Source organism: Monopterus albus, unplaced genomic scaffold (assembly GCF_001952655.1).
Source record: "Monopterus albus unplaced genomic scaffold, M_albus_1.0 scaffold125.1, whole genome shotgun sequence".
Lineage (NCBI taxonomy): Eukaryota > Metazoa > Chordata > Actinopteri > Synbranchiformes > Synbranchidae > Monopterus > Monopterus albus.
In genome coordinates this window covers 299,981-327,806 of record NW_018128005.1, presented here as the reverse complement: position 1 = coordinate 327,806, position 27,826 = coordinate 299,981, and the positions used below count along the sequence as shown (strand labels likewise).

The 27,826-nt window shown below is 41.3% G+C and overlaps 2 protein-coding genes across 5 annotated transcripts in view; both read left to right on the top strand.

Moving 5' to 3' along the window:
* The window catches only part of LOC109967079 (integrin beta-1-like), a 22,509-nt gene extending 6,988 nt beyond the window's left edge, over nt 1–15,521 (top strand). The window contains exons 2-16 of the mRNA XM_020612424.1: nt 660–726; nt 1,399–1,484; nt 6,847–7,069; nt 7,191–7,361; nt 7,452–7,690; nt 7,828–7,983; nt 8,144–8,239; nt 8,383–8,472; nt 8,984–9,124; nt 9,405–9,607; nt 9,970–10,208; nt 10,300–10,522; nt 11,007–11,239; nt 12,022–12,188; nt 13,906–15,521. Coding sequence (XP_020468080.1) covers nt 660–726; nt 1,399–1,484; nt 6,847–7,069; nt 7,191–7,361; nt 7,452–7,690; nt 7,828–7,983; nt 8,144–8,239; nt 8,383–8,472; nt 8,984–9,124; nt 9,405–9,607; nt 9,970–10,208; nt 10,300–10,522; nt 11,007–11,239; nt 12,022–12,188; nt 13,906–13,971 — 2,400 coding nt within the window. The 3' untranslated portion in view covers nt 13,972–15,521. The remainder of the gene's footprint in view (nt 1–659; nt 727–1,398; nt 1,485–6,846; nt 7,070–7,190; nt 7,362–7,451; nt 7,691–7,827; nt 7,984–8,143; nt 8,240–8,382; nt 8,473–8,983; nt 9,125–9,404; nt 9,608–9,969; nt 10,209–10,299; nt 10,523–11,006; nt 11,240–12,021; nt 12,189–13,905) is intronic.
* Nucleotides 15,522–17,020: 1,499 nt separating this feature from the next.
* LOC109967078 (enhancer of polycomb homolog 1-like) overlaps nt 17,021–27,826 on the top strand; it is a 32,369-nt gene continuing 21,563 nt past the window's right edge. Inside the window, exons 1-2 of one of the 4 annotated variants that reach the window (XM_020612421.1) lie at nt 17,021–17,053; nt 21,271–21,365. Coding sequence is in view for 2 of the 4 variants with exons in the window: in XM_020612423.1 (XP_020468079.1) it covers nt 22,913–23,065 (153 nt within the window). In the remaining 2 variants the exon portion in view is untranslated. Of the gene's footprint in view, nt 17,054–17,178; nt 17,256–21,270; nt 21,366–22,552; nt 23,066–27,826 lie in introns of those variants that run through there. The other 3 variants (XM_020612420.1, XM_020612423.1, XM_020612419.1) reach the window with 3 other exon arrangements.

The window sequence follows — 27,826 nt, the reverse complement described above, 5'->3', positions numbered from 1 at the left end:
GTGCCCCCGCAGGGTGCTTAGGAAAGCTGCCTCCATCCTCAAAGATCCCACCCCCCCCCAGCACGGACTGTTCACTTCTCTACCCTCTGGCCGGAGGTTCAGAAGTGTGAAATGCAGGACCTCTAGACTGAAAAACTCTTTCTTTCCCTCGCCATCAGACTCCTAAACAGCTGAGGAGTTTATTACCAGGAAATATGTGATGTACTGTTTACATTCTGTTTGCACATGCATAATTGCACATTGACTGTTGACTACTGCACATGCTGCTCCCATGCAGCATACATTCTCTGTTATATTTTTATTATATTGCTGCATTTGTTGCTGCTTAAAGTGCCTTAGATTTTGTGTTATCTACTTTATATTTCATTTGTATTTTGTGGCATTCATGTGGACGGCAAAGTAAGAATTTCATTGTACAGGGAAACACGGTTCCTAAGTGCATATGACAAATAAACACTGAACTTTGACAGTGGTAAAGGAGTCTGACTGCACATCAGCCTCAAAAATGATCAGGGTCGCTTGAGTAGAACATTACTGCCCTAATGATCTGTGCATTATTTTTCCAGTAATGGACACATCATGCATGTAAAATGTCAAGCCTATATAGGCAAATGTATGCCTTTGTCTGTCGTTTAACACGTTTATTTTTCTTGTTACAGATGGATCTGCGGTTACTTTCAATACTAATGTTATCAGCGCTTCTCTGTGGCAACAGGGCACAGCAGGGTAAGAACACACAGGTGTCTTACACTTGTTCGGTGTGTGTGTGTGTGTGTGTGTGTGTGTTTCCTAGCTAATATGTAACACTGTAGATAGTTTAAAGTGTGGTATGTCTTTTGCTCTGGTAATGTCTCCACCATTGTTAAACTTCAGACATGCATGATTTATCATGCTTTGCTCTGTCTAGGGCTGGGTGTCATTCCAGCATTTTTGATACCAATATCTGGACTTTGATACTGGTTCCTAAATGATACTTTTTTCACTATCCCAAAAAAAAAAAAAAAGGTATAAACGCATTTTTCGATACTCGATGGTATTGAAGTATTTCGATCGCTACCATAAAAGTATCAGAGTTTGATACCCAGCACTAGCTCTGTCCATTAGCTTTCTTTCTGCTTTAGGGCAAATGTTGCCTCCTTTAGTTTAAGATTTAATGCAGTACAGTGATGGAATGGACTAAAACTTGCTTCCTTGCTTGTTTTATCATTCATGGTTTTATGACTGTGTGGATCCACGGTCATCTACCTGGAGCTGTTCTCAGCATGTGTCAGTTTTTTGTGAATGGGTTGTTGTTGTTTTTTTTTTTGCAGCCAAAAAGTGAAGCTGGTTTGAGTTAGTGAGCTAATTGAAATTCTGTTTTGTCATCTTGGTTAAAAGAAGCTGTGTCGTCTCTTTCAGATGGCAGTATCTGCATCAAAGCAAACGCTCAGTCGTGTGGGGAATGCATCCAGTTCTCTGAGGCGTGTGGGTGGTGCTCAGATGAAGTGAGTGGAATTGGTAAAGCTGCCACTGAACTATTTTATCACATGAATGAAAAGTTATCCAGAGAATCTTAAACTGTGGCTCTGGTATTTTCAGTTTCCTCTGAGGTTTTTGTCGCAGCATTTGTGCAAAATGGCAAACAATTCAATTCAATAATGTATTGTCACTTTCATCATACACTTTCATTATATATGAAAGCGAGATACTGTTCTCCCTTCATCATAATGCTCAATACACATCATTCACACTCTATAACAGTCACCCTTTTAAAACAGAACAAAACAATCCACACATTAAAAATACAGTGACAAACATGGGGTCTGAATACTTATGACCATGTGATATTTCAGTTTTTCTTTTTTAATAAATCTGCAAAAATGTCAAATTCTGTGTTTTTCTGTCAATATGGGGTGCTGTGTGTACATTAATGAGGAAAAAATGAACTTAAATGATTTTAACATATGGCTGCAATATAACAGAGTGAAAAATTTAAGGGGGTCTGAATACTTTCCGTACCCACTGTATTTTATAAAATGCAGGCCTAAAAACCTTGATTCCAGTGTTAGACAGTTAGAATAAGTGCATGTGCATTTGTTCATCTCCTTCAAGCCCTGGTGCTAACCAGAGGAATGGAGGGCAGCTTATGCATTCTATTCATTTCCCTGATGGCCTGAGGGAAGAAACTGTTACACAGTCTGGATGACCTAGCTCGAATGCTCTGAAGTCTCCTACCAGAGGGCAGGGGCACAAAGAGATTGTGAGATGGATGAGAGGGATTCATCATGATGTTTATCACTTTTCTAACACATTGCTCTTTGTAAATGTCTGCTAGTGCAGGGAGAGAGGCGCCAATGATATTTTCTGTCTGCAGCAGTGCAGCTGCCGTACCAGACGGTGATGCAGTATGTCAGGATGCTTTCTATTGTAAAAAGTTGTCATAATTTGTGGATGGGATTTGGCCTTTTTCAGTCTCCACAGGAAGTGAAATCACTGCTGGGCTTTCTTGATGAGAACAGTGGCGTTGATGGACCAGGTGGTGTCATCGGCAGTGTGCACCCCAAGGAACTTTGTGCTGTTAACCATCTCAAAAGCACTGATGGTTAGAGGTGGATGTTCACTGCTGTCTCTCCTGAAGTCCAAGACAATCTCCTTGGTTTTCTCCACATTTAAGGAGAGATTGTTGTTATCACACCACCTGGTCAGCTGCTCCACCTCTTTTCTATACAGTGTGTTGTCATTGTTGGTCAGAAGATTCACTACTATAGTATCGTCTGCAAATGTAATGATATGATTGGAGCTGAACCCGGTCGTGCAGTCATGTGTCATCAGTGTGAACAGGAGTGGGCTGAGCACACAGCCCTGAGGGGAACCTGTGCTCAGTGTGATGTTACTAGAAGTTCTTTTTCCTATTCTCACGGTGGTCTGCCTGTGAGAAAGTCCAGGATCCAGTTGCAGAGAGGTCTGCTAAAACCTAGTGTGTCCAGCGAATGCGGAGCTGAATTCAATGAATAACATCCTGACATATGCGTTCTTTTGCTCTAGATGTGTTAGGGCAATGTGTAGTGCAGTGGAAACCGTGTCTTCAGTGGATCTGCTTGATGGGGATCTAAGTTAGGTGGTAGGAGGGTCCTGATGTGCTGCATGTCTAGCCTCTCAAAGGATTTCATAATGATGGGAGTCAAAGCTATGGGCCGGTACTCGTTTAGACAGGACACAGAGGACTTTTTTGGCACAGGAATGATGGCGGTAGATTTGAGGTAGTGGTACAACGGATCAAAAAACTCACGGTTTGGATCGGATCATGGTTTTGAGTCACGGATCGGATCGATTTTCGGATCAGTAAAAAAATGAAAAAAGACAAGACAAAGTTAATTTTTTGCTGCCCATTAAAAACATTCAACTAAAGACTCATTCCACTCAATTATATAAAAACAAATTAAGGTGCATAGGGCATGATTATTATTTTCTTATTGTGGACAAAATCAAAAACTTAAAATGCAATTTAAGGTTTTGCTTCTTACTTTGAACATGGAGAGTGAAATAAAAACTATGGTTTATGTCCACATCATCAAAAAAGAATAAAACAAAGCAGACCTGAGTTTATTATTTCATTTTTTTTTTTTCAAAAAGATGAGCATGTCTACATTTTCTGGGGAGAGTGTAGACCTCTTTGCTGTAACTATGTCCCCTGCTGTTGAGAACACCCTCTCACTAGGCACTGAAGTGCCAGGCACAGCAAGATGGCGTCTTGCCATTATGGCAAGGTGAGGGTATTTACATTCGTTGCTTTTCCACCATGCCAGTGGATCACCATCGACTGGAATGCCACTTGCTGCCTCATAGGATGCCACCTCCTCTTTGATGGTGTCAGCAAAAGCCTTGCCGCCCATGTCCTTCTGTACAAAGGTGTCGCCAAAAAGCTCCGCCATTGCCGACTTCTTTTGAGGAGGAGGTGTGTCTGCTGCTGTTGGTGCTGCATCTTGACCCTGCAGAAAAATTTGATTAAAACAATTTTTTAAAATATATTTCATAGACATTAAAATGTAGCAATAACTTTGAATAAAACATTATCATATATATTTCAAAATATTTATTTTCTTTACCTCTTCAGTGAAAAGACTGAAGAGGTAAAGATACAGTGATCTCACAATCTCAGTAGTGAGATCACTGTATGTCCTCAGGCGTAGGGCAGGGTCTAGGTGAGATAGGGACTTGAACCTTGGATCAAGTGCAGTACATCTGTGAAGGTAGTCTTGTGCTGAAGTGTATCTGGGCTTCAGGTCCTCTAGAATGGCAGTCTTGACATCTCTTGTGATGTTGCTGTCTTTCTCACTTGGTGCCATGGATTGTAGGAGCTTTGTTTTCAGAGGCAGGATCACGGACACAGACGGTGCAGTTTCACTGCTCAACAGAGTTGTAACCATTTTGAGCCGTTTGAGCAGCTGAAGAACCTCCTCTGCCACTTTAACATCATCATCAGACAAAGTGACTATGTCTATGACATTTTTCTTTAGGGTTTTGTTTGTTAGTGCAGAGTATATAGCTGCCTGCTGCTCAAGATAACGCTCCAACATATCGTAAGTGGAATTCCACCTTGTTGTGACATGTATGAGCTTATGAGTAGGCAGCTGTAGCATTTCTTGCTTGGTCTTATGCACATGAGCAGCTGTTGTGCTTTGGTGGAAGTAGGAAACGACCTTCCTTATCCTCCCAAGTAGGCGGTCCACTTTACTTACAGTGATTCCCTTTTGGGATGCTAAATTATTTGCATGTGCAAAGCACCCTATCAGTGGGCCCAGCCCTGCATTTATTTGGTTTTTGGCATTATCTGTTGTGACTGGGATATTAGTATTGGGCCTAGCTATCCTCCACCCTGCCACTGCTTCCGTCAGTACGTGCGCCAGATTTGTGCCTGTGTGACTCTCATAGATGGGTCGTGTCTGCAGTACAGGGCTTCGTATCTCCCATTCTGCTGTGATGTAATGAACGGTCACGTAGCTTTCCGTTGCCCTGGAGGTCCACCCGTCTGTAGTTAGGGCAACAGAAGATGCCTGGGACAGTTCAGCCATAACTGCAGACTTTTCCTGCTCATACATATTTGGGACGATCTTTTCACTGAAGTGGGTGCGCGACGGGATATCATAGCGTGGCTCAAGCACATTTATCATATGTTTAAACCCCTTGTTTTGCACAACGGAATATGGCCTCATGTCTGCAGCTTGGGCTGAAAAATTTTGTTCAATTAAATGTTTTTTATGTGCAACGGCAGCGATACCCTGCTGAGCAAGCAGACCATAGTACTGTAAAATACTGACTTTTGGGAGCATGAGGGCAAAATCAACCATTTATTCACTCATTCACAGCTGAAGTAGGCCTGTATCACTGCACAAACAAATCAAAATATTATAGGATTCCATGTCATGCTGTCCAACTATTTCTTGGGATTGGCTGATTGTGTTGATTTGGCCCGTGTCAAGGCAGAGCTGCATTCCTGTACAATCATGTCTGTACTTTTCTAGGTAGGTAGGTAGGTAGGAAGGACTTTATTGATCCCACAATAGGGAAATTCCTGTGTTCCAGCAGCAATAGAGAGCAGCAACAAAACACCATAAGAACAAACACCACACACATAATTTGAGAAACAAATTCCAAAGTACCTAAAACCAAACAGAATATAGTATTTGAGAGACAATCAAGAAGAAGAATGATTAATCCCTGAGAACAAATCAAAATTACCTAAGAACAAGACAAGATATAGTATTCAAGAGAGATCAAGGACAAGAATATTACTCCCATAATTAATCCCGCAATAGGGGAAATACCTGTATTTCAGTCATGAGGATCTCTGAAAAACTACTCAAAAATACCTAAAACAAGACAATATAAAGTATTCAAGAGAACTCAAGGACAAGATTTTACACATGTTCATATTTACAATACATTTCACCCCCAGGATTTGAGTATTGCACCATAGTTGACTATTGCATAGTCCCTCATAATTTCACCTGTCTTAACACTGCAGTGATGTATTGTACAGTCTGATAGCTGATGAATGCTGAATGAAATCTCAACATGACTGCAGGTCTTGGCACAGTAACGTGTAGTTAGTGGTCTTTATTTCCAGACAAGGTGGACCATCCTCAGCAGTGAATTACAGTTGGTTTAATCCCCATTTGATGTTCAGACAAAGCACGCAAAAATCACACCACAAACGGTGCAGAACACTGTGGAATATCCTGTGCAGCCAGTCTGTGTTCAAGGCCAAGCCTCCCAGGCATCTGTTTCTCCTCATCTCTCACTGCTGATGAACAATGACCTAAAAAAAAACGGTTTATGTAAAATGAATTTTTCACTTTTTGGAGAGGTACACTGACATCATCTGAGATTCCATCTGATACTGGTCATGTCACATATACTGAAAATTATCTGTAGCAAAACAGACTCCAGAGATTAGTGAGTTTGTTAATTAGTTAAAATAACAGCAAAACAGAACTGGTATCTTCAACATCAGGATCTTTACTGAGTTTATAGGTATATGGAGCATGAAGTCTTGTTGTCCTTGTAACATGTTTGTCATTATGTACTGTGCAAGTTGTAAACATGTTTTTCAAGACAGTCTTCCAAATACAAATTCCTGTTTGCATGGCTGATTTGAATACATTTGGTAAATTCTTTAGGATTGGCCTGATAACCTTGTAGGATCATTTTGGTACCTGTTATGTCACAGATTAGATCCTTGCAATGGCAATCTTTTGCTGTCGTAGGAGTCATTAAACAATTCAGGCCCTAGGACCAATAATGAGGGTGCGAGTTTGCGATGTATCAGAAATTTCTCTTAAAATAATCCTCTTTTGCTGTTCACAGAACTTTCTCACTGTGGGAGAATCCAAGTCAGCCCGCTGTGATGATCTAGAGTCCCTGAAGAAGAGAAACTGTCCTCTCATCAACACTGAGAACCCACGTGGAAGCTTCCACGTCGACAAGAACAAGCCCGTCACCAACCGCAAGAAGGACGTGGCTGAGAAAGTGAAAGCTGAGCAGATCACACAGATTCAGCCCCAGAAACTCACACTGACACTCAGATCTGGTAAATTTTCAACTTCTGTAGTCAAAGCTGTCAGTGTTTTGTAAGAGAAGATTATGGAAAATAAATTAGTTTTTACTTGACCCTTAAGTACAGTTTTTTTTTTGTTTGTTTTTTTTTTTAGGTGAGCCCCAGACTTTCAATCTGAAATTCAAGCGTGCTGAGGACTACCCCATTGACCTGTATTACCTTATGGATCTCTCCTACTCCATGGAAGATGATTTGGAAAAAGTGAAGAACCTCGGCACTGACCTCATGAAGGAAATGCAGGCGATTACCTCAGATTTCAGGATTGGTAAGGAAACCTTGTCACCAGCAGAAAAGATGTAGTGTTAATAAATATCTGTTTCAACCCTGAGTAAAACATTTTTTTTCCCTCTTCTAGGATTTGGCTCCTTTGTGGAGAAGACAGTCATGCCTTACATCAGCACAACACCAGCAAGGCTCATCAACCCCTGCACAGGGAATCAGAACTGTACCAGCCCCTTCAGCTATAAGAACGTCCTGAAGCTGACAGACAAAGGAGACGAGTTTAATCGGCTGGTCAGCCAGCAGCAGATTTCAGGAAACCTGGACTCTCCAGAGGGGGGCTTTGATGCCATCATGCAGGTGGCAGTCTGTGAGGTAAGAACCTTTTACTGTGCGCTCTCTAGTGGATGTTTTTCTTATCAGCCATCAGGAAAATTATACGTGCTGTGTTTCAAGTCAAGAGTGTTTTCTAAATGAGTGAAATATCAATGAGGGGCTCTTGGTTTTCCCAGGCGGAGATCGGCTGGAGGAACGTGACTCGTCTGTTGGTGTTTTCCACCGACGCTGGTTTCCACTTTGCAGGAGATGGCAAACTGGGTGGCATCGTCCTGCCCAATGATGGAAAGTGTCATCTGGAGAACAACGTGTACACCATGAGCCACTACTATGTATGTAGTGTAGCATTTATTTAATACTCCATCCACTGTTGTCATCTTCACATCACCTTTTTCCCCAATGGTCTTATTGAGGCAGAGGGTTTCTTCTCTCCAGACTCATAATAGTATTAGAAACTGACTGCATTATTCTTCTGCACAAATCCTTTGACAGGACTACCCTTCGATTGCCCATTTGGTTCAGAAACTCAGTGAGCATAACATCCAGACCATCTTTGCCGTCACTGAAGAATTCCAGCCTGTTTACAAGGTAAATCTATGTTCTCTGTACATTGTACTTGAACAGTTTAACTAGCCTTTGACTGAACATGTTTGTTGGCCTTTAATTTATATTACGTAATTTGAATAGAACATGCTATTTTCATATATGTCGAAACTTTGTGTCTCTTACAGGAGTTGAAAAATCTTATTCCTAAGTCAGCTGTTGGTACATTGTCCTCCAACTCCAGCAATGTGATCCAGCTCATTATTGATGCTTACAATGTGAGTCAGACTGCAGTCTTCACATAATGCCTGACCCTGGCATGTCCCTGATATTAAGAGAGAACTTCACATGTACTTGATTTATTTTTTTTATTCTTACACTTCTCACACACTTTTCTGTTGATCTGGTGAGAACATGTTTTACTGTCTTTCCCCCCTGATTTAATTATATGATTCTCTAAATTAAGAGCACCACAAGAGTCCATACGTTTGTAAGTCTCCTGTGAAGACAATCAGTCAAACTGAAACCTGAAGGCGGTAACCTAACCCAGTGCCTCCTAATACTTTCAAACATTCAGGTTACCTGAATACTCCCCTTCCTAACAAATCACCCAGAGCTGTCAGCTGTGTCATAACCTTGCAGCTCCTTAAAATACATATTTTATGAAGCAGTAGCAGCTGAGTTTCCAATTGAGAAGATGCTTGTGTTTGAAGGATGATTGACCAACTGCCCTTGTGTGTGCCTTTAGTGAGTATCTGAGCTCCTATTTTTCTTTTTTCTTTTGGACAGTCTTTGTCATCTGAGGTAATTCTGGAAAACAGCAGGCTGCCAGAGGGGGTTTCCATCACCTACAAGTCTTTCTGTAAGAACGGTGTGCAGGGAACAGGGGACAATGGCAGGAAGTGCTCCAACATCTCCATTGGTGATGAGGTAGAAAAGATCCTTGGTGTTGCAGGGTGTTTGCTTGTGTGAAAATGGTACAACTGAAAAGCTGAAAAAATAGTGTAACTCACGGGGAACACAGGGATTGCAGTGTTTCAGCCTTTTGCAAAAATACAGATTTAAAAACCAACATCAAAACAAGAACTGAACAACAAAACATGAAGTGAAAAGCACTTCACAATCTTGTAATCTGAATTCTGGAAAGTGACAAGTTTAGCCATCCCCCAATCAGGTTTAATGACCCTGTAAATTCTTCTCTTCTTTCAAGGTGTCTTTCGAGATTTCTGTTAAATCTGAGAAGTGTCCATCGCACGGCAAGTCCGAGATTATTAAAATTAAACCCCTGGGTTTCACTGAGGAGGTGGAAGTAGTTCTGAACTTCATCTGTGACTGCGAGTGTGCCGCAAAAGGAGAGCCCAACAGTAAGAAGTGCCACGATGGCAACGGGACATTCGAGTGTGGCTCCTGCAAGTGAGTATTAAACCATGAAAGTGCTGCTGAGCCATAAACTGTGGAGCTTCTATAGGTTTTCATTGTTGTTTAGCCACAGCTGTACACCTTCAACCAGATAAGAGTTCCTTATTAAAAGGCGCAGCAATAAACTGAATGAAAAGTGGGGCTTCTGTCGTACATGGTTCAGAGAAAGGGAGAAGGGAAGAAAGTATCTTTATTTACTTTCTCCACCCACTGTTTCAGACTAGTGTTGTTCACCTGAAGTCCTTGTTTCCCAATTTGTAAGCAGGCTCTTCTTGACTTGTTTTTATTCTCCTAATGTTCAGCTTTATTGACACCCATTATTACTTAATAGCTTAACTTCCTGTTTTATGTGTCAGGTGTAATGAGGGACGTATCGGACGTCTTTGCGAGTGCAGCAAAGATGAAGTCCGGACAGAGGACCTGGATGCAAACTGCCGAAAAGACAACGGTACTGATATCTGCAGCAACAATGGTGACTGTGTGTGTGGCACATGTGAGTGCAAGAAACGGGAGAATCCTGCAGAGGTTTACAGCGGAAAATACTGCGAGTGTGACAATTTCAACTGTGACCGCTCCAACAACAAGCTCTGTGGAGGTGAGTGTTGTAGAAATAAAATCATCTGAAAAAGTAACACTGGTTTTGTTGTGAAGTGTGGTGACCCTAGCCATTGTCTGTGCTTTACCAGGACATGGGCGATGTGAATGCAGGAAGTGCATCTGTGATACCAACTACACAGGTAGTGCCTGCGACTGCTCAACGGACACCTCACCCTGCATTGCCACAAACAAGCAGATCTGTAATGGCCGCGGTACATGTGAATGTGGAACCTGCAAATGCACCAACCCCAAATTCCAGGGTCCAACTTGCGAGATCTGTCCCACCTGCCCCGGCGTCTGCAGTGAGCACAAGTGAGTCTGAAGGTTTCTTGTTACCTGTAGGGTTCCCACTGGTCACAGAGATCATGAAATTCCTGAGAGACCATAGTGTCGGAATATTACAGATGGGCAAATTTGCAGTAATATTAAGGTTTAAGCCACTTGTTTTATACATAAGCTCTGTTAATGTAGGGAAGGTCGGCAGCCACAATCAAGGACTATTGTGCATTTTTGCTGGTCGGATTTAGCAACCTGAGGGTAGCTTTTGTTCTACAATTAACAATAGATTGGTAGATATGTTGTAAATTCACTATACCTTTGATTCAGTATAGTTAAATTTGATGTTTCTAAAAGCAATGCCTTAGTTTTCTTCAACCTGCAGAGACACTTAGTACATTACTATTCACTGGTTACAATGATGTGAGTTGGTCTCTTTACCTTCTGCTGATGTCTGCTGGTACTCTACTGAATAGAATCAACCATGGACAGTGAATCTACTTTCCATCTGTCTCCTCAGAGATTGTGTGCAATGCCGAGCTTTTGAAGCCGGTGAGAAGAAGGATACATGTGAGCGGGACTGCAGCTACTTCCAGCTGATCAAAGTGAAGGATCGTGACAAGCTGCCTCAGCCCACGGACCAGAGCTTCCCACTAACTCACTGCAAAGAGCGAGATGCCAATGACTGCTGGTTCTACTACACCTATGCCATCAGGAATGACACCAAGGAGGTTTTTGTGGTGGAGAACCTGGGTGAGATTGGACTGCTAACATGAGCATAAATAAAGTATCAGAAATTGAAAACCTTGCCCATCCTCTAGTATGTTGAGTATGATGCTGTTTGGTTGACTGAGAGATTCTTTTAGAAGTCGACTTTAATTCCAGTAGTGTCTAAAAGATCTTAACAGAAAGAACCCTGACTGATTTTGACTGCTAGTAGTGCTACAGAGCAGTGTTTTGTTAGTGGGTCCCCCTTATGTTTGTGTCTTTGCATAAGCACATGAGTGATGTGTTACAAGCTAAGAAAAGAAGTATTGGATGATGTAAAGCATGCAGATTTATGAAATTGTTGTATGAGGCAAAGATGCACAAGTGATATTTAAACCATACAGTCGGGTCTTTTAAGTTTTTGCAAGTTAAAACTTCCTCGTGGACGTTTTTGGATAAATGTTTGTTTTTAGACTGGGGAGAAGAGAAAATGGGGAAACATTAAAAAGATTTTTTTTAATACTATCATTGCACAGTTTAATACATGGCATAGTTCAAAGTTACAGTTTCTGTCAAATGTGATACATTGATTGGTTTATTCCTCTTCTTTACAAATGTACCTTTAACAGGTGAACCTAATGGAGCATGATAGCTTTATATATTTAACTGAAAGAGAAGCTTATAATTCTTATAATTACCTTTAACTGTGCAATTTATCAAAGACTGACATTGTCACTATGGCCTTTTTAAAAAAAATAATTTAAGATAACTTTTATTAACTTCAGCAGTAAATTTCATTAGGTCTCTATGCATTTTCTCTGTTTCAGAGTGCCCAGCAGGACCTGACATCATACCCATCGTGACAGGTGTGGTAGCAGGCATTGTGCTGATTGGCCTTGCCCTGCTGCTCATCTGGAAACTGCTCATGATCATCCATGACCGCCGAGAGTTTGCCAAGTTTGAGAAGGAGAAGATGAACGCCAAGTGGGACACGGTAAGTCGGTCACACTGGATTGACTGAATTGTGCGTTTTCTGAGAGCATTTGTGGAGGCTGCAAATGTCAGTACTGCGTCAAATGTGTGAAAATTTTAAACTGGAAAATGTGTAGAAATGGAACTCTGAGAGTGAGATCGAGTGTCCCTGATCAGAACAACATACTCACTCAACCTCTGCACTGTACTGTTTTATTTAATCTTTATTCACTGAGGGTGCAGCCTTCATGTTAGCTGGCAGTGCTGCCTGTCACTGTACACATGGTACAGCTGCATGCCCATAAAGGGCAGTGAAGCACAGCAACGACTGCTTGCTGTTGTGTGTCAGTTACAGCGGCACACAGGATACACCATGAACTGAATCACTGAGAGTCTCCACAGACAATAGTATAGCTTGTGCTACTAGGAGCATATTGTTTTCTTTTTAGAGTAATCTACTTCTATTTTTATCAAGAATACTTTCCTCCACTTTGTTCCAGGGATGCTTCAGCTATTTTAAGTTTTTTTGCTAACAAAACTGAAACACTACAGAAGGATAAAAGAAGTAAACGCGTCCTACTGCAATGTAACAAAATGCAATGTACAGAAAATAAAAACTGAATATTACCGACAACACAAAAGAAACCCGAGTAGCACTTAAAATTACTAGTACATATTATTAATGTATTGCAGGTGAAAACGGGAAAAGACAAAAAACTGGCATCACAGCAGTAGATGCTGCTTCCTAACCTCTTCTGCTATGAACATTCTCCCTCAGACGTTTTGTCTTTCATTTCCACTGCTTCTCTGTTTTTCTTCTGTTTTCCCTTTTATCTTCCCTCTCTTTCTCCATGTTAGCAAGGGAATCCCATTTACAAGAGCCCCATTAACCACTTCCAGAATCCCAGCTACGGCAGTAAAGCTGCTGCTCTTTAGGTCCAAGTTTGTATCACCCGTTGGCCTTGTGTACATGCGTGATCTTTGCTGCGTGCAGTTTTAGATCTTGATAAACTTTGTGTTGGCCTGCAACGAAATGACAGGTTTGGTGACTGCATGTTGTGAAATTAGCATGGTTAACCACAGGTGCCAGTGTTGTGCCTTGTTGTATTGAAGTGAACAGTTTGTTACTAAAGTATTCCATACATCCATCCATTATCTATACTGCTAATTCCTGAATAGAGTCATAGGGGGCTGGAGCCTATCCCAACTGACACTGGGCGAGAGGTTGCCATTCTATCACAGGGCTGACACATAGACAAACAACCACACACGCTCACACTCACTTCTGTGGGCAATTTAGAGTCACCAATAAACCTAAGCTGCATGTTTTTGGACTGTGGGAGGAAGCCGGAGCACCCCACGCAGGCATACTCTCCACAGAAAGGCCCTGAGTTGGCCCGGGCTCAAACCAGGAACCTTCTTGTTGTGAGGCGACAATGCTGAGGAAATATCTATTAAAATAATTATTTGACTTAAAACTAAAACCAACCACCTCTAACGTCTCAGACCAAGCTGTTGCCTCAAGCCAAATAGTAAGAAAGAAATGTGGCCATGTGCTTCTGGGTGGCTTTTCTTTTATGCTAATCTACTACTTTACTTAATCTTAAACACTTGATTGTTCTGGTGACTGTGTGACACCACACAATGGTTTGAAATGTGATATGATTTATTAACCTGATTTCTCACTTAAAGTTCACAACTGGTTAACTTGCACTTGTTTTTTGCCTCCTGTCCTTCAGGGTGAGAATCCAATCTACAAAAGTGCTGTAACAACTGTCGTCAATCCAAAGTATGAGGGCAAATGATGGAGCATTGCCTTCACTGTGACAACACTGTATGGAAAAGGAAATGGGCTGGAGTGAAGGGAGGGCTGGGTTTAATTTTACTCACTGTTTTGTTGTAGCCACCAAACGATAGCAATGTATTCTGCCACTGTTTTGGTTTGTTTCACTAATTTTGGTTTATTTTCTTTACATCAAATGTGTACAGTCTGTATAAATGTAGGTCTTCTTCTGCAGAAGTGAAGAGAATGTTTTGAACAGTTTTTTTTTTTGCCACAGGACTGGCAAAGTAACAAAGCCTAACTGTGGTGTGTTTGTATAGAACAGGGGTTTTCAACTAACTGTGACCCGGGCACCACCATTTTGACTAAGAGGTAACCTTAGGACCACTATTGTGGGGTGGGTAGACCGGATGGCCACTGTTTTAATCTTGAAAGTCACTTTGGCTTTTCTAAATGTTTATATATTTGCATGAATTTGATTATTTGCATGCAATAAGAAAAACATAAAAATTAAAAAAGATTACTACAGTGAAACTACATTATTGAATACATGATCAGGGATGACCTGAAATCCCTTCACGTACCACCAGGGGACCACGGACCATTGGTTGAAAACCTCTGGTAAAGAACCATCAAGCCATCAGTGTCTTTGTTGAAGGTGGAATTAAAAGTTAATAATGGGCCACAAATAAGGGATTCCTTTAAAAAAAAAAAAAAAACAACATGTACACCATGTTGAGTGGGTGTCAGTCTGTTAGTCGGTGTTCACCAAAAAAAGCAGGTGAGCAGAGGTCTTAAGATTGATTTGCCACATATGTCCGTAATCATTTTGACTGAGTAGGTGTCACTTCTTGTTAAATGTTCCTCTGGATTGAACTCTTCAATTGTAGCACTAGTTGGCGCCATGTGTGGCAGCAGTGAACTGTGTACAGTTTGTTTTTGGGTTCTGTGTAAAGCCATATATGTATTCACAGAGAAAGGCTGAAGGTGTCAGTATGTCTTTTTTTTTTTTTTTTTTTTTTTTTTTTTTTTTTTTTTTCTGGAGATTTAATCCCTATGAACAATCAGTTGAAATGTCTTTGTCTAGAAAAGATTTTTGTCTTGGGCTGCCTTTCTAGACGAAAAGATGAAAAGACATCAGTGTACAGTAGAATTACTGTCTGACTTCAGGTTTTACTTTCTTAATTTAAAAACCAACTCAGGTCAATTTTTCACAGTGATACCAAATACATGCAAGCCTGCCTTATTCTTATGAGCTAAACTTGCTTATATTGAAATCCCTTGTTTTATTTGTAGTATATGGATTGAGAAAGGGCTTCTTTTTCTTTTTACATGTCAGTAATTCTACCCGTCTTCAGTGGTGCTTCAATCAAACTTTTTTTTACTGAAAAGAAATAGGAATGGTGACGATGTCACATAGACCAGTGGTAAGGGAATGATCTCTGGATCACTAGAACATTTGGTTTTACCCGTCACTGTTGCTTAAGTGCCTTTTTTAAATTCCTACCACACATTCACATTTGCAGTTCTGTATTTCTGAAATTATTTATTGAATAAATCTTTAAAACAAAATACCCCTATATTGTTAACATCTTGTGATATTGCTATTTTGTGAACTTGTTTATTCATTGCTCTGTCACAGTGTCTTACTATTGTGCATGAACCTGCCAGGGAAATTCTGAGCTGCGATGTGAACAAATGATCTGCTCTTGTCCCTCAATAGAACTCAGGACAAAAGACAAAGCAGGTTATTGATTCATCACTTTTAGGTAATCCTGATAAATGTAAGCGCAGTAAACTGAGTCAAATGCATTTTTAAAACCCAGTTTACAAGTGATGTGTTGTAGAAAGTTTGTTAAATGTTTTAAAGAAAGCAAAACAGGAGCACACTAGAAAGTAAAGCTTAGAGAAGTATGTTTTGCAGTATTGTGCAAAGTTTTAGGTCACTGAGTATCAGTATCATATTATAAGAAAACTCACAAGTAAAAGTCCGGCATTCAAAACATTACTCAAGTAAAAGTACTGTACAAAAGTATTTGCATCAAAATGTACTTTAAGTACAAAATGTGATGGTGCTCATGCAGAATGGCACAGTTCACATTAATGCATATCATTTTATTGGATTTTAATGATTGACTTATTGTGTTCATCGCTTTAATGTTGGAGCTGGTAAAGGTGTAGCTAACTTTAATTTCCTTATATGCTTATAATTAAAATTACTGCTGAGTACTGTGTGAATTTCCCACCAGGGATCAATAAACTTGTATTGGTTATTCTGTATTTTGTTTTATTAATCTGATTCTGAAATGTAACTACTGTATGTAGTGCAATGATTTCAAAGTATGGAGCAGCAGAAAATGAAAGTACAGTTCAGCACTTCGTTACTTTCCACCATGGAGTGCTATTTTAAGGCAGGGAGTGGTACAGATTAGAGTTTTTTCTTTTGTGTTTAACTGCACTTTATATTTTAATTGATAAATACAGACTATTTGTGCCTTTATTTTTAAAGCATATCTGCCTAAAACGTTTGCACAGTACTGTAAGAAAAAATATATATAATGAAAAAGTCTGAACTGAAGCTAAAGCCAATAAACAAACAGATGTAGCCATAAACGCAGGCTTCATCGTGTATCGTCAGCCAATCACGTTTCACTCCATCCCCTGTGGAACGTGACGCCACAGGCCCAGAAGCTCTCCACAGGTGATTGGTGGCTTCTGCTGTCCAATCACAAGCCGTCTTTTACAGCAAAGTTGTTAACCCCCAACAGTAGCACTTTGGTTTCCACCTTTCTAGTTTCTCATTGCTTTAACAGCGACAGGAAAATACCGACTTTTCTCCGACCGAAAAACGCTATGTGTTGGGACTGGTATACACAGGACAGTTGCTGCTCACGCCAGGATACCGGTTCTGCGTTTGCCTTCTGTTATGAAACCAACTAGAAGAAGTGGCAGTGGCTAACGTTGATGTTAGTTGGCTCCCTCTGTGGCTAGCTTCTTCGGGTTGGCCGGGGGTTTTTTTTTTTTTTTTTTTTTTTTTTTTTAAACTTGCACAGATGTAGTTCATTTGGCTTTAAATTCCCGACGTGTGCTGAACGATCGACCTGGTGAGTATTTTATTGTAATGTTTTTAACTTGTATCAAAGGGTGCTTGAATAGGCCCATCGTGAGTGGTGTTTCTGGCATCAGATGATTTCATACACGCAATCAAATTCCTGGCTGGTCTTTTTTTTTTTTTTTTTTTGAAAACTTGCACAGATGTAGTTCATTTGGCTTTAAATTCCCGACGTGTGCTGAACGATCGACCTGGTGAGTATTTTATTGTAATGTTTTTAACTTGTATCAAAGGGTGCTTGAATAGGCCCATCGTGAGTGGTGTTTCTGGCATCAGATGATTTCATACACGCAATCAAATTCCTGGCTGGTCAGCTGGATGCAATTCTGCACTAAAACCACAAGTTCGTAAGCGCTTAGTCGGATCTCGAAACCAGTAAGATTGTGATGTCCGTAGATTTAGGCAAGGGAAATGCTTTTCACTGTATAAAACAAACAAAAACCCTAGTTCACTAGTTCTTAAATTAATGGCAAAATTAACATGCCGGAAATCTTACCAATCTAGTGGGGCGAGAAAACGGCAGAACACGGAGGTGAAGAGCCGTTTACAGGCTCGTATACAATTCTGACAAGATTTTATATGACGGTTTTTCATCATCATCATCATGGTTGGAAATGTAACACTGCTGGCTCATAGGCTTAGGGTGTGTGGAATAGTGCTCTAGGCAGCCCCCGTGGTCTACCATGGAACTGCCTGGCCCTGGCCTGCACGGTTCTGGATCATACTGTATCCCTCACAGTCCCGTGCATTAGTATCTACCTTCCTAAAACACCCACCTCTCTCTACATGGACTCAAAACGGGGGAGAGACCTTTTATGAGTGATTTAGCCTCCCCGTAAACATGAGGTTTAGGAGACCTGAATCCAGCCAAGGTTAGATCTGCCTCATGGTGACTAGCAGTAGTTGTATCAGTAGTTCTTGATAAATGCCTGCTCCAAATACCAGATGGCCGGGGTTTACAAAATAAGATTAGCCAGGTAAGCTGTAAAACTGAAAATGACAATGAATTAGCTTTCCCGTGATTGTATAAACTCTGGGAAGCCTATTGTCAGACAAACCCCACCCACATGGGTTATTTGCAGACTGGCACAAAGCATGTGAGGTATAAATATACTCATAGTTCATTAGTGTTTTGCTAAGAAGCTCAAACAATAACTTGGAAGACTAAAAAATGTCACCCCAGTCCTTGTCATTTTTGCAAAATCACAGGGCTGAGACCCTGACCTCGGACTCGGATGTGAATGCTCACCTTTTCCACCCCAAATAATAGTTGGTAGTTTTCTGTGAATTACTGTGAAATTTAACAACTACAATACAGCTAAATATTAGTGTAACTGAAAAGGAAAACCTCAGTCTTGAATGAGAAGGCAAGTTTTTAAAGCAAACATCATAGTTGGTGCATTACATAGGAACATGCACATACAGCTGCTTCAGAAAGTGTTCTGACCCTCTTTTTACTTTTTTGCACAGATTATTGTGTTGTAAGTAATTAAAGTTAAAAAAATGTAATTGATAAAATTCCCTTTTTTGCCCACCATTCTACACTGAATAACCAAAAATGATGTGAAAAGGTTTTTTTTTTTCTTTTGTGTATTTATCCATCCATCCATCCTTTTTCTTCCGCTTATCCGGGACCGGGTCGCGGGGGCAGCAGTGTAAGCAAAGATGCCCAGACTTCCCTCTCTCCAGACACTTCCTCCAGCTCCTCCGGGGGAATGTCGAGGCGTTCCCAGGCCAGCCGAGAGACATAGTGTCAGGTTTGGCGTGTACAGATGCCAAACAGAGGTTGTGGTGAACTCAATTAGAAAACCAGACGAACCGAGGTAGCGACAAGTTCTTTACTTGTTGTAAGCAAAACAACTAACACAAAGTCCAGGATATCAATCAGGTCGATAAGACAGTCCAGGGTTGGTGCCAGTAAACAGGTATAGCCAGGGGATCCAAACTCGAGGTCAAGGGGGACAAAATCAGAAGGTCGGTACACTGCAGGCGAACAGAATCTGGGAGGGCATAGACAAAACACGGTGGTCAAAAAACGGTAATCCAAGGTCAGAAACAGAGAGTCAGGCAAGGTATAAATGCTGGAGAGTCAGAGCTGGGGTCTAGAACAATCTGGCAGCGTCCTGGAGGTGCTGATTCTCATCCCAGCCGCTTCACACTCGGCTGCAAACCGCCCCAGTGCATGCTAGAAGTCCTGGTTTGATGGGGCCAACAGGACAACGTCGTCTGCAAAAAGCAGAGACGAGATCCTGTGGTCCCCAAACCGGACTCCCTACGGCCCCTGGCTGCGCCTAGAAATTCTGTCCATAAAAATAATGAACAGAACCGGTGACAAAGGGCAGCCCTGCCAGAGTCCAACATGCACTGGAAACAAGTCTGACTTGTTGGATGGATGGATGGATGGATGGATGGTGTATTTATTAAGAAACCGAAATTACTCATTCACCAGAGTATTTAGACCTGTGGTGGAAAAACACTGGATTTCTCTTGGTCAGGGAGGTGACTAAGAAACCAGCAGCCCCTCTAACAATGCTTCACAGGTCCAGTCCAGAGATGGGATAACATGCCAGAAAGACCCCCATATCCACTTTTAAAGGGACTCTGAGAGCATGAGGCAAAAAAAATTCTCCGGTCTGATGAGACTCTGATGAAACTCTAAGTGTGGCTAATACCTACGTGAAGCATGGTGGTGGCAGCAATACATCATTAGGAGGCTTCTCAGAGTGGAAACAGGGAGATTGGTCAACCGAGGGAAGAATAAGTGCAGCTAAGTACAGAGAAGTCATTGAAGAAAACCTGCTCCAGAGTGCAGAAACCTGAGGCTGGGGCTCTGCCTTCAACAAGTCTGGCTCATCAAGACGTGATTGGCTGAAATGTTGCAGCAGGAGAAAATCCTTACATTCAGCACTGATTGGCGTTTTTTTTTTTTTTTTTTTTTTTTTGTTTTTTTTAATTTCATTGCAGCAAGATTTGGAAATGGAGTCTCTCGCTTTTTCTTCTGAGGGGTTAAAATGATGCCTAGCACCAAGGGCTCCATGTTGCAAACCAGCAGCACCGTACTGACACTATTAGTTGTATGTTTCTTCTCAGGGACTGGAGCCTCCCCCACTCAAACGAGATGTGGGAAATAATGTGTTTTACAGTGCAGTGGAAACACGACCATACTGACTCGGTAGCAGCTCACAATGACCCCACCACACGTCTTGGCTCGGCAGAGCTGACCCATACTGATGGGCCGACGCCACAAGTGGCTTATACCCAATACTGGATTAAAGATCTGAATACTTCTGTAAATGAGGAGTTTCAGCTTTTACTTTATATTAAACTTGCCAAATTCTGAAAACATGTTTTTACTCTGTCATTTTTGGTTGAGTGTATAGAGTCATGGGCAAAATGGCACTTTTATCCATTTAAAATACAATGAGCAACACAAATGAAGGAGTCTGAAAACTGAACTAACTGGGATTGAATCATGATCAAGGTATTGTCTGTGAAATATGAAGGTCTGCACTCATTTATTTATTTTTTTGTGTCAGTCTTGTAGATGTCAAAATATTTCACTGGATAATTGAAAACCTTGACTTGCTGGTGGTGCCTAATGAAATCTCAAGGCATTCTTGCAGTCATTAGGATTTGATCTCTGTGCCAAAATTCACAGCAGTCTGTCCAATAGTAGTTTAGACATTTCACACAAAACCAAAAATGTCAACCTCATGGTGGCGCTGGAGGAAAGCGAATGGGATCATCATATTCAGCCAGATTCATCCTCTAAGGAACATGAATATTTGCACAGAATTTCAAGGTATTCCATCCCATTGTTGAGATATTTTAGTCAAAAGTGCAACTTTCACTTGCACAGTTCAGAGATGGATAAAGTTACCTAATAGGTATTCACTACATAAAAGTGTCCTTTTGGCATGAACCTTTTACGCAGCCAGGTGTGGTTGTTGGAGGGCCATGCCAGGCAGCACTGCTGACAGTTGTAATTAGATGGTGGACAGATGTTTTGTCTTTGCTCTACCTAGCCAACCAGGGAGGCATCAAGCCAACCCTTTTCTAAACCTCTCTAATCCACAAATAAGAGACCACAGTTTTTTCCTGTAACAGAGTTGTTGTCATTATATATTTCTTTGATGAAAAAGCTTTATGTTCATGTAGACGGTCACAAAGCCCACACCTCTGACTAAATGTCTCTGTTGCTCTTGTCAGTTGACTCTCAGGCCGTCATGATGCAGTCAGTGGATTTAATGATGATAAGAAAACCTCCCTGGGTAGACCCTGGCTAAGCCCAATATCACCAACAGGTAATGTGTTTTAATCAATGTGAAATGTTTCTCTAACCTTGATAAATTCTGTATGTCTGTGCTTAATATGCTGCCCAAAAACACCCATAAGGTCCTGTTCATACCTAATCTCAAAGCAGTTGCAGCCTGCTTTTCAGTGAGGTAAGCACAATGCTGTCATTGTCAGGGTTAAGGGTTTGTCTCTGCTGGACTCACCCAAACTGAATAATACATATACACTAAATGAATTGCACTGTTTTGGATACAAATAATCTGAAAGTGGTGTGGCGTGCCTGTACTAAATAGAAACACACATGGGTGTTTTGGGAGTCAGATGCCAGTCAGAGCAGAAGAGGGCGACATTGTTCACATGGTGGACATATTGCCATTAAACATTTCACCTGGAACAAACATGTTTTTGTTTTGTTGTTGTTTTAAATTAATTGTGAGTTGGTATAAGGTAAGCAGTGATAGCTAAGTATCAGTGGATCTGAGTAATTCTTTTAGGTCAGTTTACAGCAGCATTTATTTCTGTAGTATTTGACATGTGCCTAAAATATATCAAGAGTTTAGTTGCATTTTACTTTTGATACTTTTTAAAATTGTTTTGCTTATTAAAAAAAGGTTCAGATTAAAAATAATCTGGTAGTTGTGAGTTGTTTGGAGGCATTTTGTCATTTTAGGGTAGTTATACTGTCTGATTTATTAAGTCAACAGCCATTTTAAGTAATATATATTCATGTTACTCCAGGGAAAAGTTAGAGAGCAGAATAAAATTGGACAGATGTGCTTCGAGTTCTCCTGATTCGTGAGGTCTTGTGAAAACAAATGCGGATATGATGTGGATATTAAATATTAAAATATGTACTACAGTCAGTAACTGTCAGTCAACAATACCAAATTTTTAATAAGTATGCATTATTTCGATGCAGCAAGTTTTATAAAATTTCCTGTCAGCAATTAATTAATTAATTTTTTGTGCACGTGAATCAATTTGCTTCATTTGTGAATTGGTTAATCTATTTTGGCTTGTATTGTTAATTTCCTTTTTATTGTTTATTTTGTATTTTATTTAGAGGTTTCATTCATATGTAATCCATTATCTAGTTATATATTGCGAAAGTGAAATATTTCAGTCATGCCTAATGTTTATTTTAAAAATGTATGTGTACGTGTGGAGAGGAGTTAGTTGGCAAAAAATGCCCCCTTCCCCCCATTCCCGCAACGCGCAAGCGCTCGAGATCGTGTGGGAATGGTTGGTCCGCGAACTGGGGGTTGGACCGCTACGAGCGAAACACAGCAAAAGAGTTTTAAATGTCCGCCATGTTGTCCATGGCGCACTGAACCAGCGATAGGGAGCGGAGCGTCGGAAAAAAACGGTCCGAGAGAGAGCGACCAAGATCCGGGCCTTCCCCCGGCTCCGTTGGCGACGCCCTAATACAAGCTACAACCATTCGAACGTTAGAATAGAGATTAACAGCACAGAAACATCCATGAAAACTCCACTCGGTACCGCTGTGAATATTAGGAGATCGGATAGATTTATATTGCATCTGGAATTGTGAAAAATGAGTAAATTGTCGTTTCGGGCACGGGCGCTGGACGCTTCCAAGCCACTACCCGTCTTCCGTTGTGAGGATTTACCGGACCTACACGAATATGCATCTATTAACCGGGCAGTGCCACAGATGCCTACGGGGATGGAGAAGGAAGAGGAATCGGTATGCTTTAACTTGTGAAAATATGTTTTTGTTTATTTTTTATTTCTACATGATCGGAGGCGACCCTCTTTTTTTCTGCGCAAGCTTTCACAAAATGGCCGCCAATTTTTTTCAGGAGAAACACGACGGATTTCTATTGCAAATGGCATATATGTGGGACTTGGACGACAGTTTGGGAACAGCAGGGATGTATTGTGTCATTATTGGATAGAATTGCCCGGTTTGACAGGTTTATTAATGCGTGAGGTGATTTTCTGAGTACAAAGGAGTCATGTGACCCAAGCAATCCGACATTTTGTGTCGTCTGTCAGGATGGGGCCTTGTGTTGGCGTAGTTGCCAAGGACCGGGGCAAGGGGGAGCTAGTGATTTCATATTATATGGCGTCTGTGGCACCACCAGTCAAATGTCAACACTGCTGCCGTGCATTTGGCGGGGGGGGTCAGCCTTGGGCATCTTGATGGGCTATGGGGATGTTTGTGCGTGTGTAATTGCTTACAGCATTGTCTGTTTTGACATGCAATAGAGCATCTTATTACAAGTAGGAAACGTTGTGCTGTTAGCACTTTGTCATGTAATGGAATTGTTTGCATATGATACAACCCTTTCTGTATATTTTTATGGATGCTGTGTGTTCAGTTATTTCAACAACCAAGATCATTTGAACAGTAAACACCTTGGATTAACCATTCTGCTTGTGTAGATATCAGGCATGCATATTATTTAATCTTCTGATGTTAGACCACTAACCTGGAGAGATTTCTATTAGCCTTTGACCTTCCACATCAGGACTGGGATAAGCTTCTCCTTGCATAACCAGTGCTGACACTTGATTTTTCAAATAAAACCATTAAATCCCATCCACAAATTAAATTCTCCAGCACTTATTGTGTGTGTGTATATATATACATATATTTATTTATTGATAAATTTGAAAGCTGCAGCAACAACAGAGGCAAGTAGATAAAGTCTACTTCTCTGGGTTGTGTAGCATCCTACAGGGGCTTTGTGGTTATCTGTAGGCTGGAGTGGGCTATTTGTAAACTGGATGCACCCCATGGGGATTTTACTGTTCTTCCATTCTGTCCATGCCACTTGTCAGACAACAGTATGACATAGCGAGGCCCTTACAGGACAGGGTATTGGCTTCTCTGACAGTGCAGCTTTGTCGAAGGCCTTGCGATCTTGATTTAATGTTTAAATATAAGGGCAAGTAAATGTGCAATTTCACTACAGGGGTTTTTAGCGGATACTGTTATTATTCACTGAACGAGCGTTGCAGCCAGTCTGCCTCCCTGCTTTTGTTGAGGCTTGGTGTCAGGGGTTCAGTGTGTCAGATGGCACAGCAGGCTGGCAGACCAACAGCGCGTGGCGCTCAGAAGGAGATCGAGGGGGGTTGCGGGGATGGGGGGTTGTGCTGTCACTTCAAAGTCTGTGCTCTGCTCAGCTGGAGTGCTTGGTTATGTAACAGTCATATTATCATAAGAGGTAGGCCAAGGCCTGCTGCATGCCAGCTACTCTGTTTGGAGCCGTTATGAATTTTGCATCCGAGTTTAGATGGAAATTTGTTTTGTATCATTGGTAGATGCTCTAGCACGTGCTTTTTATTACAGTCTGCAGTTTTTATTGTGGCGATATGTTGTTGTGCTTTAAGTGCATGTATTTTTAGTTTTATGAGCACCACTGGTAATTGTATCCTTGGTTCTGTACTCGGTTCATCTGCACAGGGAATAGTTCCTGGTGTTTCTGAAGATCTACTTGAACCAGTGAGCAAAGACTTAATTTTACTTTTTATTTAGACTTGGAATTTATTTTGAATAGCAGTGTGAAGTTGTTCTTAAGAAAAGTACTAGCCTCACATGTTGGCTTGACACCACCCCAGCCACACTCACTATCCACTTGAAGTTCAGTGCAGGGTAAATGTGTGGTTTCCCTGTACTTCCTGACTCTGTTAATAGAGGGCTTTTAACAGTGAGCTGTTGAACTGTTGAGCCTGTCTGTATACTGTATTTAGCCCTGCTCATCTAGAGCATTTTGTGAGCACTGTTGCTGATGGACTTGCCTCAGTCCACCATGTGGTTTTGTATTTGTAATTTATTAGCAGTGTGTCTGTAGTGTGGCTTGACTGAAGAGTCGACATTGCTGAAATTCCCTGAGCACGTGCGGCTTGTTTGTTTTGGGCCAGACACTTTGTCTTGTGTTTACGTTTGGGTGAAAGTGAGGTCAGTGTCTGCAGCCCTTGTGGAAACCCACAGGCATCTGTTGTATTTGCCTTTTTGCCAGACACAGTTCTTGTACTCAGACACATTCTGGCAGGACACCAGTTTCTCACAGTGTGACCTTGCTGGGTGGGAATGTGGGGCATCTCACCCTGTGCAAACTCTCTGTAGCCTACAGTACATGCTGTGAAATTGAAAGTTGCCATTGTCAGCTGTTTGCCACCTCTTCCTTTCACTGTTAAGCTTTATCTTGATGTGTATGTGGGGTATTAAAACCAGCATGATGAATGGGAGACTGTGAAAGGTACCTGTTTGTCATTAATTGGTTTCACTGTGTTATGATGTGACCCTAGAAAACTTAGTGGGCATTCAGACTGAATGCATTAAAATGCAACCCCAATGCAAGGGGCTTCACTGGTAGGTGTTGGGGTGAGGGGTTGCAGGGGGCGTGTCACATAGGCATGTATGGTATGGATACATTGTGACGAGACAATGCGAATGGCTTTATTCACATTTCCAGACTGCGAGTTTGTTGTGTTTTGGTTAGCCATGCTGGTAATATAGCCTACTCTGTTTGCATGAGTTTCTACCACCAGTGTGTCAGCATTGATAAATTAAAAAAAAAAAAACACCGTTAACATCCAGTAGCCCAACTGATAAAAACTTACGGTGTGTCATTATGGTGCGTTTGTAACTGTTACCCAAATTTGAGAGTGGCCGTCAGTGAATGTTCATAGTAACATGGTAAACAAGTCTTCGTCCCATGGGCATCTACCGCCCCTATATCTGATTGGTCAGTGCAGCCTTCTATCTGATGTCACTGTGTGGTGCAGAAAGAATTGAGTGAGATCCAACATTTTCAACGCACTGTTTGCATTGCTTTGCTGGACCCCCCTGAGGTACTGGTGCTGGCTGTGTTGATCGCAGGCCCCCACAGAAATGACTGAAGAGGGGTGTGTTTTTCACACCTTTTGAAACTCAGTCTCCAACTTACTTTGCCTTGTAGACATGGCTTCTGTATTAATTTACCAGACATATTAAATGACTGGTGTTAACTTGCTGCCGCCACCCCCCACTTCCTGGGTATTTAAAATCATCCTCTCACATGCAGTGAATAAAACTGCCTTGTACTGTAGCTATGTAGTCCTCAGCAGCCCTACCAGACCGTCCCCTGCGGCTGTCCATCATGTTAAACGGCATTTACAGTGTCTGGGACAGTAGCTGTCACAGGCGATATTGGAGAAGGTGGAGGAGGCTTTGGCTGCCTCAGCAGACTTGACAGTGATCGATGTGGTCATTTCACAAGGCTATTTCTGGACTCTTGTGTGCGTGTAAAGACCTGTAGGAAAGTGTGCATGCGTGTGTATGTGTGAGGGCACCAGCTAATGCTCTGTATTCTGACTGTTCACCTCAGTCTGAGTTTATTTGTTCTCAGGCAAATAGCCCTGACCAGCAAAGTAAACAAACAGCTTGATTAGGTTTGACACCTGATGTTTTTGCTTAAGGCGTTTTGCTTTTATGAGTTTTTCCTCATTGTGCAGAGGTTCAGGCATTCGCCAGGGGGAATGATTCATTGGGAATCAAATGGGACCATTAAGTTTATGCAAGTGTACACATGCAGAGGGGCTAAACGCAAATGCTGTGGATAGGTTGGATGTGTAAGGGTTTTGAGGTCTCTACGTTAATGTCTTAGGGAAGCTCTGACAATAAAACTGCCCATAGAAGCTTCTTTGCATAAAGTAGCAACTACATTGATGGAGCACATGACACTGTAAACTTGCCTGGGGCACAACACCCTGTGTAAAATATTGGGGCCCCAAAACTCCAAATGGTGTAGGACTGTGTTCTGGGACACAATAAAAAAAGATTTAATATACTTGACTGAAGCTTGTTACAGATGACTACAAACATCATGGTGGTACACTGAAGGTCATACATTACAAAGTTCTACTTTTCTGCCTCTTTGGCACAGTTTTCTTTTTTTCTGTGAAATGAGTGACAGCTGATTAATTTTGCCTGTAGCAAATAGAGAAATAACCCAACGTTTTTATACTGTGAAGAAATAATTATTGTGATTCACTGTTTAAAAGTATCTATTCCCACACTGTGGACAGTCATTTGTATATCTAGTAAGGGCACGAGGGGACAGAGTGGTGCGCTTCTCTTGATATTGCAGCTACTATTTTATTTTTGTTTACATGCCCGAACTCTCAATGGATTTTAAACGTGTTTTTCTTCGCCAGTGAGAAGGGCCGAAGACTCTGCTGTTTGTTTGGACTTTTTATGCGAATATTTCCGAGGCGTCTTATGATTTTTGGACAATATGCTGCTCTCACGTTATGAGTGTAACTACGCTGTTTTGTGTAATAAATGTTCCCTTCATTATTCCACCTGTAAATTCAAGTCGAGTGAAGGGGGATTATATTTCATCTCGGAATAATTTGTCATGATTTGCCCACATCTTGCAGTGCTAGCTCCACACAGAAAAGCTGTTTTTCTACTCTGCATTTAGAGTATTGTCTGAAATAAGGCAGGACTGAGAAC